At 48.2% G+C, this 13,025-nt stretch overlaps 1 protein-coding gene across 1 annotated transcript in view; it reads right to left on the bottom strand.

Annotated features, from left to right (window-relative positions):
* FYB2 (FYN binding protein 2) overlaps nucleotides 1-1,330 on the bottom strand; it is a 34,923-nt gene extending 33,593 nt beyond the window's left edge. Inside the window, exons 1-2 of the mRNA XM_044302380.1 lie at nucleotides 1,241-1,330; nucleotides 531-1,101 (exon numbers count right to left, since the gene is read on the bottom strand). Coding sequence (XP_044158315.1) covers nucleotides 531-1,101; nucleotides 1,241-1,330 — 661 coding nt within the window. The remainder of the gene's footprint in view (nucleotides 1-530; nucleotides 1,102-1,240) is intronic.
* Nucleotides 1,331-13,025: the final 11,695 nt, after the last annotated feature.

Genomic DNA, 13,025 nt, shown 5'->3' with positions numbered 1-13,025 from the left:
CCAGAAGTAGGACCCCCAAATATCCCTAGAAAGTGGTCAGAGGCAGTCAGCTCTATGGAAGCATTTTAGCACAGCCTGCTGGTTGGAGGGGCTCGGGAGGCTCATTTTGACAGATAGATGCAGGAGCCACATCTGGGATTCACAGTCCGAGATGGGCATAATCTTTTATTATCTTCCCAGTATCAATTACTACTAATGGAGCCAATGGTCATCAGGCACCACGACTTAAGAAGTAACCATGAAGCCCCATAGCAAATCTTGGAAAGGGACTTTACGACACATTGGTCTCGATTAGAAGGTTGTATAAGAAATGGGCCACAGAACGACCTACATCTTACTAACCACGACTTGACTTCTCCTCCTTTGGTCCCTTACATCTGAGGCTCCCTTTGGCATGGTGGAAAGACTACACGGGTTCTAGTGAAAGCTGCTCCTTTACCTGCCACCTTTCTAGCTACAGTACAGTCAATCTCAGGACGTCTAAGGAGGTTTTCAATCACCAACATGTGTTTAGATAAATCGAACCATACCATCTGGAACAGGAGTACTGGTCATCTTTACTGAATTTAGACCCTCAGTAGCCGGCAGAGGCTTGCTTCCCGCGATCTTGAGGTCATTGATGGGTGTAGGAGGACGCCCAGCAGAGATCACATCTTCATAGACTTCTGGTTGGTTGGGCTCTCTTGGAGGGTCTCGGAAGGCTGGCATTGATTGCCTATAAACCTGCGGATGATTCATACACATCCCAGCATCATTTGTCCTTGTGGAGTCCGTAACGGAGAGCGTTTTCCTAAAAACTTTGCTTAGCTTCATGTCGTTGGTCTTCACAAGAAATGTGTCCTTGGAAAGACCATTTGGTTTGGGCGGCAGCTCAGGTTTGGGCAGCAGCTCAGGTTTGGTTGCAATAAGTGGGGCGGCTACAGGGACCTGGTTCTCCAAGTAGCTGATGACGCCTTGAAGTGCTGGATTGAATCGAATGCGAGAAATCTTTGGAGGTAGAATTGGCTTTTCTTCTGTTTGGTCGATGCACACTGGCGGGGAATTGGTCCGACAGGCACTCTGAAACTTTTCACACAGGGACTTGAAATCTGACAGCTCCTCCTAAAGTATGATAGAAAGCAAACCTTTAAATGCAACATGTAAATAGCCCTTAAAGGGGTTGTCCATATTTATGTTTTTTTTTTTTTTTTTTTTACAGACCCCACTAAGTGTCCGGACCTGCGGTGGTGATCATACTTACCTGATCCCTGTCACTGGGTTCCTGCTCCATCTCTGCCACCGGCAAGTCCCAAATGTCCTCCTTTTCAGCATCTGGTTTAACGTGTGGCATGTGACCGCTGCAGTCAATCACTGGCCCCAGAGGTGATATGCCATACTGGTGACACCTGACAGTCCCTGGTTGCAGACGTCACGAGCCTCACATCAAACAGGATGTTGAAGCAGACAGACGTGGGACCTGCAAAGTCGGTGGGAGCAGCCGGGGGTAGGGATCAGGTCACCGCTGGTCTGGCTGTGTGGTCTGGAAAAAATATCATAAGGGCTGCTGCACACAGGTGCATGTTTTAGTTGCGGTTTTTGGTTTTCGCAGGTCTCACTCTTCCATTGAAAAGGGTGAAATCTGCAAAAAAAGAACCGCACAAACAATTCACACAAAAGGAAGCTCCTGAGATTTGTCTGTTCTCATGCACTTTGCTGGTACGGTACTATGCTGCGGTGTTCCTCAGTGTCTCATGCATTGGAGGACCTGGCACATTCATGCATTACATGGACAGTCCATTGATTTCATTGGGTACAGTGGGATATGCCATCTCACCTCTGGTGATGCTCCAATCAAATTGAGCGTGCCACCATTAAAGGGGAGGTCTCATCTGAGACTGCTGGGAGCCGCACCTATATCAAGAACAGAGCCCTAAAAGTGGTGGCTAGAAGACTCCGGTCCGGCCACCACCGAGCGCTCTTCCCATAGTAGTGAATGGGAGCGTACCGCGCATGACCGGCCAACGCTCCCATTTACTTCTATGGGCCTGACGGAAATGGGCGAGCCGGTGCTCGGCTATTTTAGGCAGCCACATAGAAATGGAGCAGTTTTGGGGCTCTGTGCGCCCTCTACCAGTTTTGGGGCTCTGTTTAGGAGATATGTGCGGGTCCGAGCAGTAGGACCTGCACCGATCAGACAATGGGAGCAAATTAGGAATGAGAGAATTTCATATTTTGAAGCTCGTGTGCGGGTTCGTGTAGTGGTATTTACTGAATTGCGTTATGGATTCCGTTACCACGGACCATAACGCAATTCCATGACGGAATGCCTTTAGAGGACTCCAGCATAATGGAAACCGGACGGATCCGTTATGCAGGCCTATAGACGTCTATTATGATGGAATGAATAACGGAATGCCTCTAAAGACATTCCGTTATGGTCCGTGGTAACGGAATCCATAACGCAATTCAGTAAATACCACAAAACGAAGCTAAAACGAATTTCAAAATATGAAATTCTCTCATCCCTAGAGCATATCCCATTGTCTCAGATGAAAGAACCCCTTTAAATCCAGATTTTTTTTGAGGGCTGAGGGTTCAGAGACAGCAGAACTTGTGATCAGCCAGTTGTCAGGGAGCCTAGCATCTGGAAGCGCGAGGCTGGAATTGAACTCTTTTTTGGGTTGTTTCCTGCTGATTTTGAGACCAACAGCTCGCAACTGCAAATGTTATAGGGCGTCTAAAACTCTTGCATCTAGAAGCATTAGGTTACATGATCTGTGTCCGGCTGAGCTCCTGAGACTTGTAGTCCCCCCCACCCTCCCCGTCTCACCCCAGTTTGCATGCAACCCTACCCATTTATGAGAAAAATGGAAAATAGAAAAATTTAAAACTAGACAAGTGTTGAATTCAGACAAATGACTGTCCTGCTGCAAAAGGTGCAAATCACACAGACAAACGTTTCCTAATGCTAACAGATAACACTGGGAAAATAATACCGCCAGACCTCGCATAAATACATGCCCAAATAATACCGCCAGACCGTGCATAAATACATGCCCAAATGATACCGCCAGACCGTGCATAAATACATGCCCAAATGATACCGCCAGACCGTGCATAAATACATGCCCAAATGATACCGCCAGACCGTGCATAAATACATGCCCATATAATACCGCCAGACCGTGCATAAATACATGCCCAAATAATACCGCCAGACCGAGCATAAATACATGCCCAAATAATACTGCCAGACCGTGCATAAATACATGCCCAAATAATACTGCCAGACCGTGCATAAATACATGCCCAAATAATACCGCCAGACCGTGCATAAATACATGCCCAAATAATACCGCCAGACCGTGCATAAATACATGCCCAAATAACACCAAACACTACACAAAGACATCCATACAGTGCATATTAGCAAGAGCCTACAACTCCAATATAATATCACCAAACAGTGCACAAATCCCTGCATACACTGTATAATACGGTAACTGTCATACCGTCCATGTGTTACTTGCAGTTTTTGGTGCGGATTTCATGCGGTTCTGACGCAGATCTCTTTCTTGCATTGAAAAGGGTAAAATCTGCACCAAAAATCGCAAATATAATAGACGTACAGAGGATTTCTAAATCTACACGGAAGATCAATGTCTGCACAGAATGAAAAAGCAAAGTGTCAGTGAGATTTGTGCAATGGTTCTGGTTCTGTAGAAGAATCTGCGCAGAGAAACCGCGTGTGATCCTCGTCGTGTGCAGGTCGCCTTATTAGAAGCTTATACATAAATCTATAGGATACAGCATTTACTTCTCATGTGCATTTACCCCCCTCCCCCAAACCCCTTTCCAACCTGTGACCGTCGGTGGAGAGGACCTGAGCGGCGGTGGTGACAGTGAGCCCCATCTGCCGCCTATAAACGCCGGGGCTGTTGACTAAACATCGGCTTCACTTGTATTGTTAATAAACACAAGAATAAAGGAATAAAGCCTTCATTGTCCAGAGCGGCTCCATGGAGGGAAACGAGAAGGTCAACCGCCTCCTCCAAAGTCTACACCGCCATCTTGGTCCAGTAATGCCGCGATCACCTGGAGATGGCCGACTACATTGAATACATTTTTTTGGCTAAATTGCTTAAGAAATACATCTAAAATAGGATGCGCCAAATTTTGGTTTAATTTCCGCCAGTAATCAGGTGCAGCCTCAATAGTAAATGTTAGCGAGCGTGGCTGAGTTCTTTAAGCGTGGGCGGGGCATGGTCAGCAGGGGCAGGGACTATGCAGCCTGACAAGATTTACTAACACCATAAAAAATGGTAAGGGTTTTCCGGGAGTAGAATATGAATGGCTGCCGGTGAGTGACGTCACATTCATCGGTCACATGACCTAGGTGCAGAGGAGTCCCATTGAAGTGAAGGAGGCTGAGCTGCAATACCAAGTACAACAACAATACAATGTAAGGCGCTGTGAGGAGGCCGTGGTACTCCCTGGGGTGCTGCAGCCTCCGATTGTGGTGGGGCCTCCCCAGTGTCCTCTTCATGTCTGCACCTTGCTCCTGCCCCAGTGTCCTCTGCTCTCCTCTACAGTGTCCTCCTCACTCCATCCCCAGAGTCCTCCTCACTCCAGCCCCAGTGTCCTCCACAGTGTCCTCCTCACTACATCCCCAGTGTCCTCCTCACTACATCCCCACTGTCCTCCGCTAGCCTCCACACTGTCCTCCGCTAGCCTCCACACTGTCCTCCGCTAGCCTCCACACTGTCCTCCGCTAGCCTCCACACTGTCCTCCGCTAGCCTCCACACTGTCCTCCGCTAGCCTCCACACTGTCCTCCGCTAGCCTCCACACTGTCCTCCGCTAGCCTCCACACTGTCCTCCGCTAGCCTCCACACTGTCCTCCGCTAGCCTCCACACTGTCCTCCGCTAGCCTCCACACTGTCCTCCGCTAGCCTCCACACTGTCCTCCGCTAGCCTCCACACTGTCCTCCGCTAGCCTCCACACTGTCCTCCGCTCTCAGGATAGCCACGACCACAACTGTGAAGTTTCTCTATGGAAACAAAGTTGCCTTGTCATCAGGGCAAAAAAATCTGATGACAATGCGGCCGCGGTGATCTTTACCTTGACTGGCAGCGAAACTGTAACCAATATGGCACAGATTTGCACGACCCGGTTCTGTATAGACCCAAGATCATCATCACTGCAGCACTGACAATCCCTCGTCAGAGATTCCTTGGTCACATTCCATCTGTTGACCTCCACGGTGGATCTTTCATCTGATGGTTGCAATCTCAATTTTATATTATGAGCGCCTAATGCAGCAGATGTCATAAAAGTGCAGCCACCGGGATGTTAACTGGGTTGAAACCCCTCATTCTTTACACTGCAGGTTGCTTTCCGAAACCTGTAACCCAGCTTATGTTTACAGCTTGGTTTATGATGCATGACATTTTGCATCTTCCGGGAGCACTTGGTGTATTTTTAGGTTGTAGTTTTCAGGTTTGTAAATTCCTGGTTACATTCCTGCTTTGCACGGCAAAGAGTAAACACGGGGCCCATGTCTGAAGCCAGAGCTGATGGAGCGTGCTGCACCCAATCACACTCCACCTGACTACACTCTGGGACCAGGGCCGTCTTTAATATTGATTGGACCCTGGGCAAAAATGTACTTGGGCCCCCTGGATCCCGCCTTCCCACACCTTAGCAGGCAATCACGCCCTCCACCACAACACACACACAAAAACTCCACACACCTGGTAGAGTCCAGTGAATGGCTGTAAATACTTCCAGTTCTGAAGACTCCAGCGGCTCAGGATCAGTGCTCTGGGCAGCTGGGCTCAGGCTGGAAGTGGGCACCGCCCTGCAGGACGGAGACCAGGGCTCGGCTCACCCTAGTGTTACAGTGCACCCCAGCACCCCACAGTATGCAGTATAGCACCCTATAGTATACAGCACCACACAGTATGCAGTATAGCACCTTATAGTATACAGCACCCCACACTATACAGCACCCCACAGTATATAGTATAGCACCCTATACTGTAGTATACAGCAACCCACAGTATGCAGTATAGCACCCTATACTCTAGTATACAGCACCACACAGTATGCAGTATAGCACCCCACACTATACAGTATAGCAGCCCACAGTATACAGCACCCCACAGAATACAACACCTCACAGTATACAGTAGAGCAGTATAGCACCTCACCGTATACAGCACCCCACACTATACAGCACCCACAGTATACACTATACAGGCCCCCCAGTATACAGCCCCCCACACAGTATACAGCACCCCACTATACAGTAATTTACAGTATATTAGCATAACAGCCCCTGCCACTTTTTTCTGATGTAATCTTCACAAAAAAAGCTCCACAGTTAAAACTTCTCCTGCAGCAACACTCCTGGTAGGACCTGTGATGACTTCATAGCCATGTGACCAGTAATATTGCTAGGTTACTGGTCACATGGTGATGATGTCATCTAAGGTCCTAGAGCACAGCTCTAACACAGTACGATGCCTGGACTCAGTGCCGGCAGGCATGGCATGGCAGCACCCCCTGTGTAGCTGACAGCCTGACACCCGGGGCAGTGGCTAGCAGGGCTCAAGAGGCAGCTGCCTTGGGCCCCCCAGGAGCAACTGGGCCCGGGGCAGCTGCCCCTTTTGCCCCTTGGTAAAGACGGCCCTGTCTGGGACTTTTTGTTCCATCCCCCCTGCACATTAGTGATGGACGAACATCTGCCGGGATGGTTCGCGAACAAATGTTCGCGAACCGCAATTTTGCTGCGGGTTCCATTCATTTTAATGGCAGGCGAACCTGAAAAACCTTCAGCTCATATTTGCAGCCAAGAAATAATTACTAGAATTGCACAAATAGTCCCACAACATGGACAGTGACATACCAGATGTATTATTTGAATTTGCAATCTCCATAAAACAAAAATTTTAATGCAAGATAGCGGCAATATAATTTTTGTGTACGCGCAAATGCACTATACAGTACCCAAATGCACTATAAAGAAAGTATATTGGTATATAACACCCCGCTTTAATCTGTTTTTTTGGGGGGCGACTGATAAATCACACCAGTAGAAATTATTTGTTCCAATAACGCTTGTCCCTCTATATACCTGCGGTATCGCAGCAGAACCGCACACAACTGCCGCACAATACAAATGCACTATAATATACTGTCTAACATAGAAAGTATATTATAACATGGAAGGCAATCCATTAGAGTATACATAAAGATAAAACGCAACCTTTAATAAGGTTACTATGAGGGTCCATACACACGTCCGTAAGTGTTTTGCGGATCCGCAAAACACGGACACCGGCAATGTGCATTCAGCAATTTGTGGACCGCACATCGCCGGCACTATAATAGAAAATGCCTAATCTTGTCTACTCTACAATTGCGGACAAGAATAGGACATGTTCTATTTTTTTGCGGAACGGAAGCACAGATGCGGAAGTGCGGATCCGCAAATGCGGATGTGGATCCGAAATGTGGATGCGGACAGCACATTCCGGCCCCATTGAAAATTAATGGGTCTGCACCCGTTCCGCAAAATTGCAGAACGGATGCGGACCCATTTAGCGGACGTGTAAATGTCAAAGATATCCTTCAAAATGAAAATAAATTAAATTATTAAAGTTAAGCAAAAAAGCATAGATGTGGTCGGCAATAACAAGAGCTCGGCGGCACCAAATCAGAAACCATATGTCCTACCACAATCCGGGGGGCTCCAGTGCACATCCATGAATCCCGGAGGGAAAGCAAAAACCATCCATCCCTGGGCTAGATGATGATGATGTGGTATTGAAGGAACGGGTGGGCAAAGAACTGTCCCTGATATTGCTCTACAGGGGGGGCTATTCTGGCCCCGATAGCCTAACCACAGAACTGCAGCCCTGATAAGAGCGACTCCGTCCGGAACCTTACCCTATATAAAAATGGCCCTAGTAAGCCCCTAGCCCCTAGACCCCTGACTTCCAGGTGATCACTATATACATCTAGGTGTTTTTGACTCATTATAAAAGTATATTATAAGTATATCACACCCCTCTGTGTATCACACCTATACTATTTCTCCATATGTTCGCATATTTCGGCGAATCGCAAACAGGCAAAGTTCGCCGTGAAGTGACCGCCGGGCGAACCGCAAGGCCATCTCTACTGCACTTACCTTGCAATATCTGAGTACCAGTCACCCTAAAGTAGAGTAGTGCCCCACAGTATCCTCTATAGGGTGCTTCCTGCATGAATGTAACCAGCGGCAGCACCCCCATAGCATTTGCAGACATCCACCCCTGGGTGCCCCCACATCACTGTCAGCCAGTTATGGCTCCCATCATAGTACCCCCATAACATTTCCAGGCACTTTGCTACCATGAGATGAGCGTCCACAGAGCCCCTATAACATATGCAGCCATGTGTACAGCAAGTTCATGTGCAACGTGAAAAGCATAAGGGCACCTGCATATGGCTGAAGACTCAGAGGCACCATATGGCGGCACACAGAAAACGTGGCAAAAAAATAACCTTAAAGGGGGTATTCCGGTGATATTGTTATCCACTATCCACATACTAGAGGATAACTATTAGATCGGTGGGGATCCTACCACTGGGACCCCCCTCATCAGGAGAACGGGGGTCACACCACAACTCACACGTTTGCCACAACCGTGACCCCAGAATCCAGCAGGGTTGGATTTGTTTCCTCATTTTGGGGCTATGGCAAATGTGTGAGCCGCGTTGGGACCCCAATCATTTCTATGCCGCACGACCACGTAAAGTCGAACCCTAAGGTCCCTTTCACACGTGCGAGTTTTCTGTGCGGGTGCAATGGGTGACGTGAACGCATAGCACCCGCACAGAATCCGGACCCATTCATTTCTATGGCTCTGTGTACATGAGCGGTGATTTTCACGCATCACTTGTGCGTTGCATGAAAATCCTAAAACTCCAGTCCAGGCAATAAAGGGTTTCTGTGGTTTCTAAGTACTGAACGAGCTTCACCTTCAGGAGGTGATAACATTTAGCCCCCAGGGGCCACAACCGCCAGCAAAGAAGGTATGTAGTTCTAAACAGCAAAATGCGCACTATGTAGCCACACACACTGGGGGTCATTCACAAAGTCTTTCATGCCCCCTGCGCTGCCAGAAGATACGCATCATTTATGAATTATTATAATAGGTGCATTTTCTGCACCCATCGTGAAAAATTACTCAACTCCATGACTGGGGAAGTTTTTTTGCCATGTTAGTGTTAGTACGTTTTTGGGTCGAGTAGTCATGTCCGTCACTCCCAAGTGGCAAGGACGGTGTCAAAACTCCCATCCTGCAAAATATCATTGCAAGGAGGTTTTAAAATCACAAAAACGGGTCTTGCAACTTTTTTATGTTACAAACTAGCATAATAAGGTTAGTAAATGACCCTCACTGTCTGCCAGAAGCTGTGGCCCCTGAGAGCAGCCTTTGAGGGCCAAACTCTAGAATGCACAATGTTACAGATCTGCAGAATCCCTTCCGTGGCTGGAACAGATCCAATCTGCTGGAAGCTGCAGAACCTCCTGGGATAAAGGATCAGTCCACGGCCCGCACCCTTGTCCCCCAGCACCTCGGTGCCGCTGCTCACCGCATCCATGGCCGCTGATCTCCGGCTGCCCTCACAGTCGCTCTGACTCTTTATTGTCGCTCGTCAGGATTCTCATTTTTCTTTACTTCCTTGTGTGTAAATATGCGGCATCTCCCCGGGCTATGCTCACACTCGGTGATCTTGCAGATCCTGACCCTCCCACAGGTGGAGAAAGGCGAGGACCGGCACCTGTTATTAGGGGCAGGGGGCTGCTGGGTTCTCATGAGCATTTTTAAGGGAACATTCACACATATAGACAGCGGTGCCTCAGAAAGGGGTTGAGCAGGGGCCGACTGGGATCATAAAGTGGCCCCATTTTGTAGTCAGATCCAAATTGACAGTAGGCAGGGCCAGCAACCATATTGCAGCACATTATACCGCCCCCGCTGATCCCCGTACCACAGTGCATCTCAATATACTGCCCCAGCAGCAAACATACATCCTGAAAGACCGACACTAGGTTGGCCAAAAAGAGGGCTCAGGCGTCCCCATGGGCATCGGCCCACCAGGAGGTTTATGGCAAATCCGCCCCGGAGGGTGAATGTGCCTCTAAAAAGCACATAGAGTGCAAAAGGGATCTATGGAGTCGCAGGTTCCGAAGAACTGTGGGGGGTCCAACTGTTACATCTGGCCGTGGAGAAAACTGTGCCGCCATATAGCTGTCATCCACTGCTTATTGTTAATGGCAGCAGTGTCTGGACTCAGAGCTGCCAACCCTTGGGGTCATAACCTGCGCCCCTTTACATAACCAGGACCAGGAAGGGGCTTGGTCCCGTGACTGCTGCAGCCAATCAGAGGCACAGGTTATCAGCTCCATGGGTGCAATACTCCAATGTGAATGAAGCCCTGAGCATCAGTGAGGAGGGGGCAGGAGGATCTGCATGGGGCCACTTTCACACTGTCAGTATTTTGGGGGTCATTTTATGTTGGTCTTTGTTTCTCCTTTATGACGAAGCTCAGGCCCCTGACTACAGTAGTTTTTACTCCTCTTTTACGGCTGCAAAAATAGCGTAAAAGATTAGTAAATGTGCCAGGCCAAAGTCCCAGCCTGACCCGGCCCCCGCCAAACCCTCGCAAGGATGGCACAAAAACGCCTGTGCAACAAAATATTGTCTCATGGATGTTCAAAACAGGATCCTGCGACTATCTTTGCGTCAAAAGCTGGAAAAACACTTATAAATGACCCCTTTGTGTCAGTATTTGTGCGCCAAAACCAGAAGCGAAGCCTGCATAGAGAAAAAGTATAATGGAAAGATTTTCACCTCTTCCAGGTTCTGGCCCCGCTGCTGACCGAGGCCGGACGCCCTTCACACTCACAGACGGCCATTTACATGTTTTATGCAGATACTTTCTTGCATACAATGTGACTTTTGGTGTGTAGTTTTTACTTTGAGATAGAAAGCTCGTCCTAAATCACACAATCAGAAGCACATTGGAATGAAGTCCTGTTTGTGCTCTTACCTTCAACTGACCAGTAGATGTCGCTGTCTGAACAGGATTTAACTTCTCACTCAGAAGAAACAATGTAACAATCTCTGCAGCAAAGTTACAATTTAAGCCTCATACGTCAGTGATTTTTACACGTGTGCTGTACGTGTTCTCCGTGGACAACACACGGACCCATAAATCCTAATTACTGTATTCACACGTCCGTGTTTTAGCGCGGTCTGTGGGTCGGTGGTATTGGCACAGATGCATGCTCTGTTTTGTCCGTGTTCACAGATCCATCACGCCCATTATAGTCTATGATCCGGGAAATACACGGACGCAACACGGATGCCATCTGTGTTTCACAGACCATTAGGAGGAGATGCAATGACATTTTTTTGAGAGGCACATGGATAACACATGGAGAGCAAAAAACGGATTACATCACGGACGAGTGAATGAGCCCCTAGCTTGTAGGGGTTGAACCTCCTCCCCTTAGATCCTGCCACAAAGATTCATGGTTTGGAATTAAGTGAATTTTGGAAATATGAACATTTGAAAGATATCCCTGTCAGCTGACTCTCTACAGATGCAGCAGAGCTGAATGTGCGGGGATGAGATCATCTTATAGGCATTTTCTGCACATTGGGGCAGATTTATCAAAGGAAATTCTCCAGATTTTCAGTAATAATGCAATGAGTTTTTAATATTTTGTGTAAAATCACATCAGAAGCTCCAGCCCAAAACCCTGTGCACAGATGACCCTATGGCTGTATACTCCATGTGCTGCCATATGGTGCTATATGGAGTCACACAGGGTCCCTATGGCTGTACACTCCATGTGCTGCCATATGGTGCTATATGGAGTCACACAGGGTCCCTATGGCTGTATACTTCATGTGCTGCCATATGGTGCTATATGGAGTCACACAGGGTCCCTATGGCTGTATACTCCATGTGCTGCCATATGGTGCTATATGGAGTCACACAGGGTCCCTATGGCTGTATACTCCATGTGCTGCCATATGGTGCTATATGGAGTCACACAGGGTCCCTATGGCTGTACACTCCATGTGCTGCCATATGGTGCTATATGGAGTCACACAGGGTCCCTATGGCTGTATACTCCATGTGCTGCCATATGGTGCTATATGGAGTCACACAGGGTCCCTATGGCTGTATACTCCATGTGCTGCCATATGGCGCTATATGGAGTCACACAGGGTCCCTATGGCTGTATACTCCATGTGCTGCCATATGGTGCTATATGGAGTCACACAGGGTCCCTATGGCTGTATACTCCATGTGCTGCCATATGGTTCTATATGGAGTCACACAGGGTCCCTATGGCTGTATACTCCATGTGCTGCCATATGGTGCTATATGGAGTCACACAGGGTCCCTATGGCTGTATACTCCATGTGCTGCCATATGGCGCTATATGGAGTCACACAGGGTCCCTATGGCTGTATACTCCATGTGCTGCCATATGGCGCTATATGGAGTCACACAGGGTCCCTATGGCTGTATACTCCATGTGCTGCTATATGGTGCTATATGCTATATGGAGTCACACAGGGTCCCTATGGCTGTATACTCCATGTGCTGCCATATGGTGCTATATGGAGTCACACAGGGTCCCTATGGCTGTATACTCCATGTGCTGCTATATGGTGCTATATGCTATATGGAGTCACACAGGGTCCCTATGGCTGTATACTCCATGTGCTGCCATGTGGTGCTATATGGAGTCACACAGGGTCCCTATGGTTCTTACCCCATGTGCCGCCATATGGTGCTATATGGAGACAGGGTCCTTATGACTATACTTCATGTGCCGCCATATGGTGCTATACAGCACTGTATTATGCCTCGTTCACACAGTCAGTGTTTGGTCAGTGATTTCCATCAGTGATTTTGAGCCAAAACCAGGTGCGGCTCTAAACACAGAACAGGAGCCGATCTCTCCC

This window comes from Bufo gargarizans, chromosome 7 (genome assembly GCF_014858855.1).
Source record: "Bufo gargarizans isolate SCDJY-AF-19 chromosome 7, ASM1485885v1, whole genome shotgun sequence".
NCBI lineage: Eukaryota > Metazoa > Chordata > Amphibia > Anura > Bufonidae > Bufo > Bufo gargarizans.
This window is presented reverse-complemented; position numbering and strand designations above follow the sequence as displayed.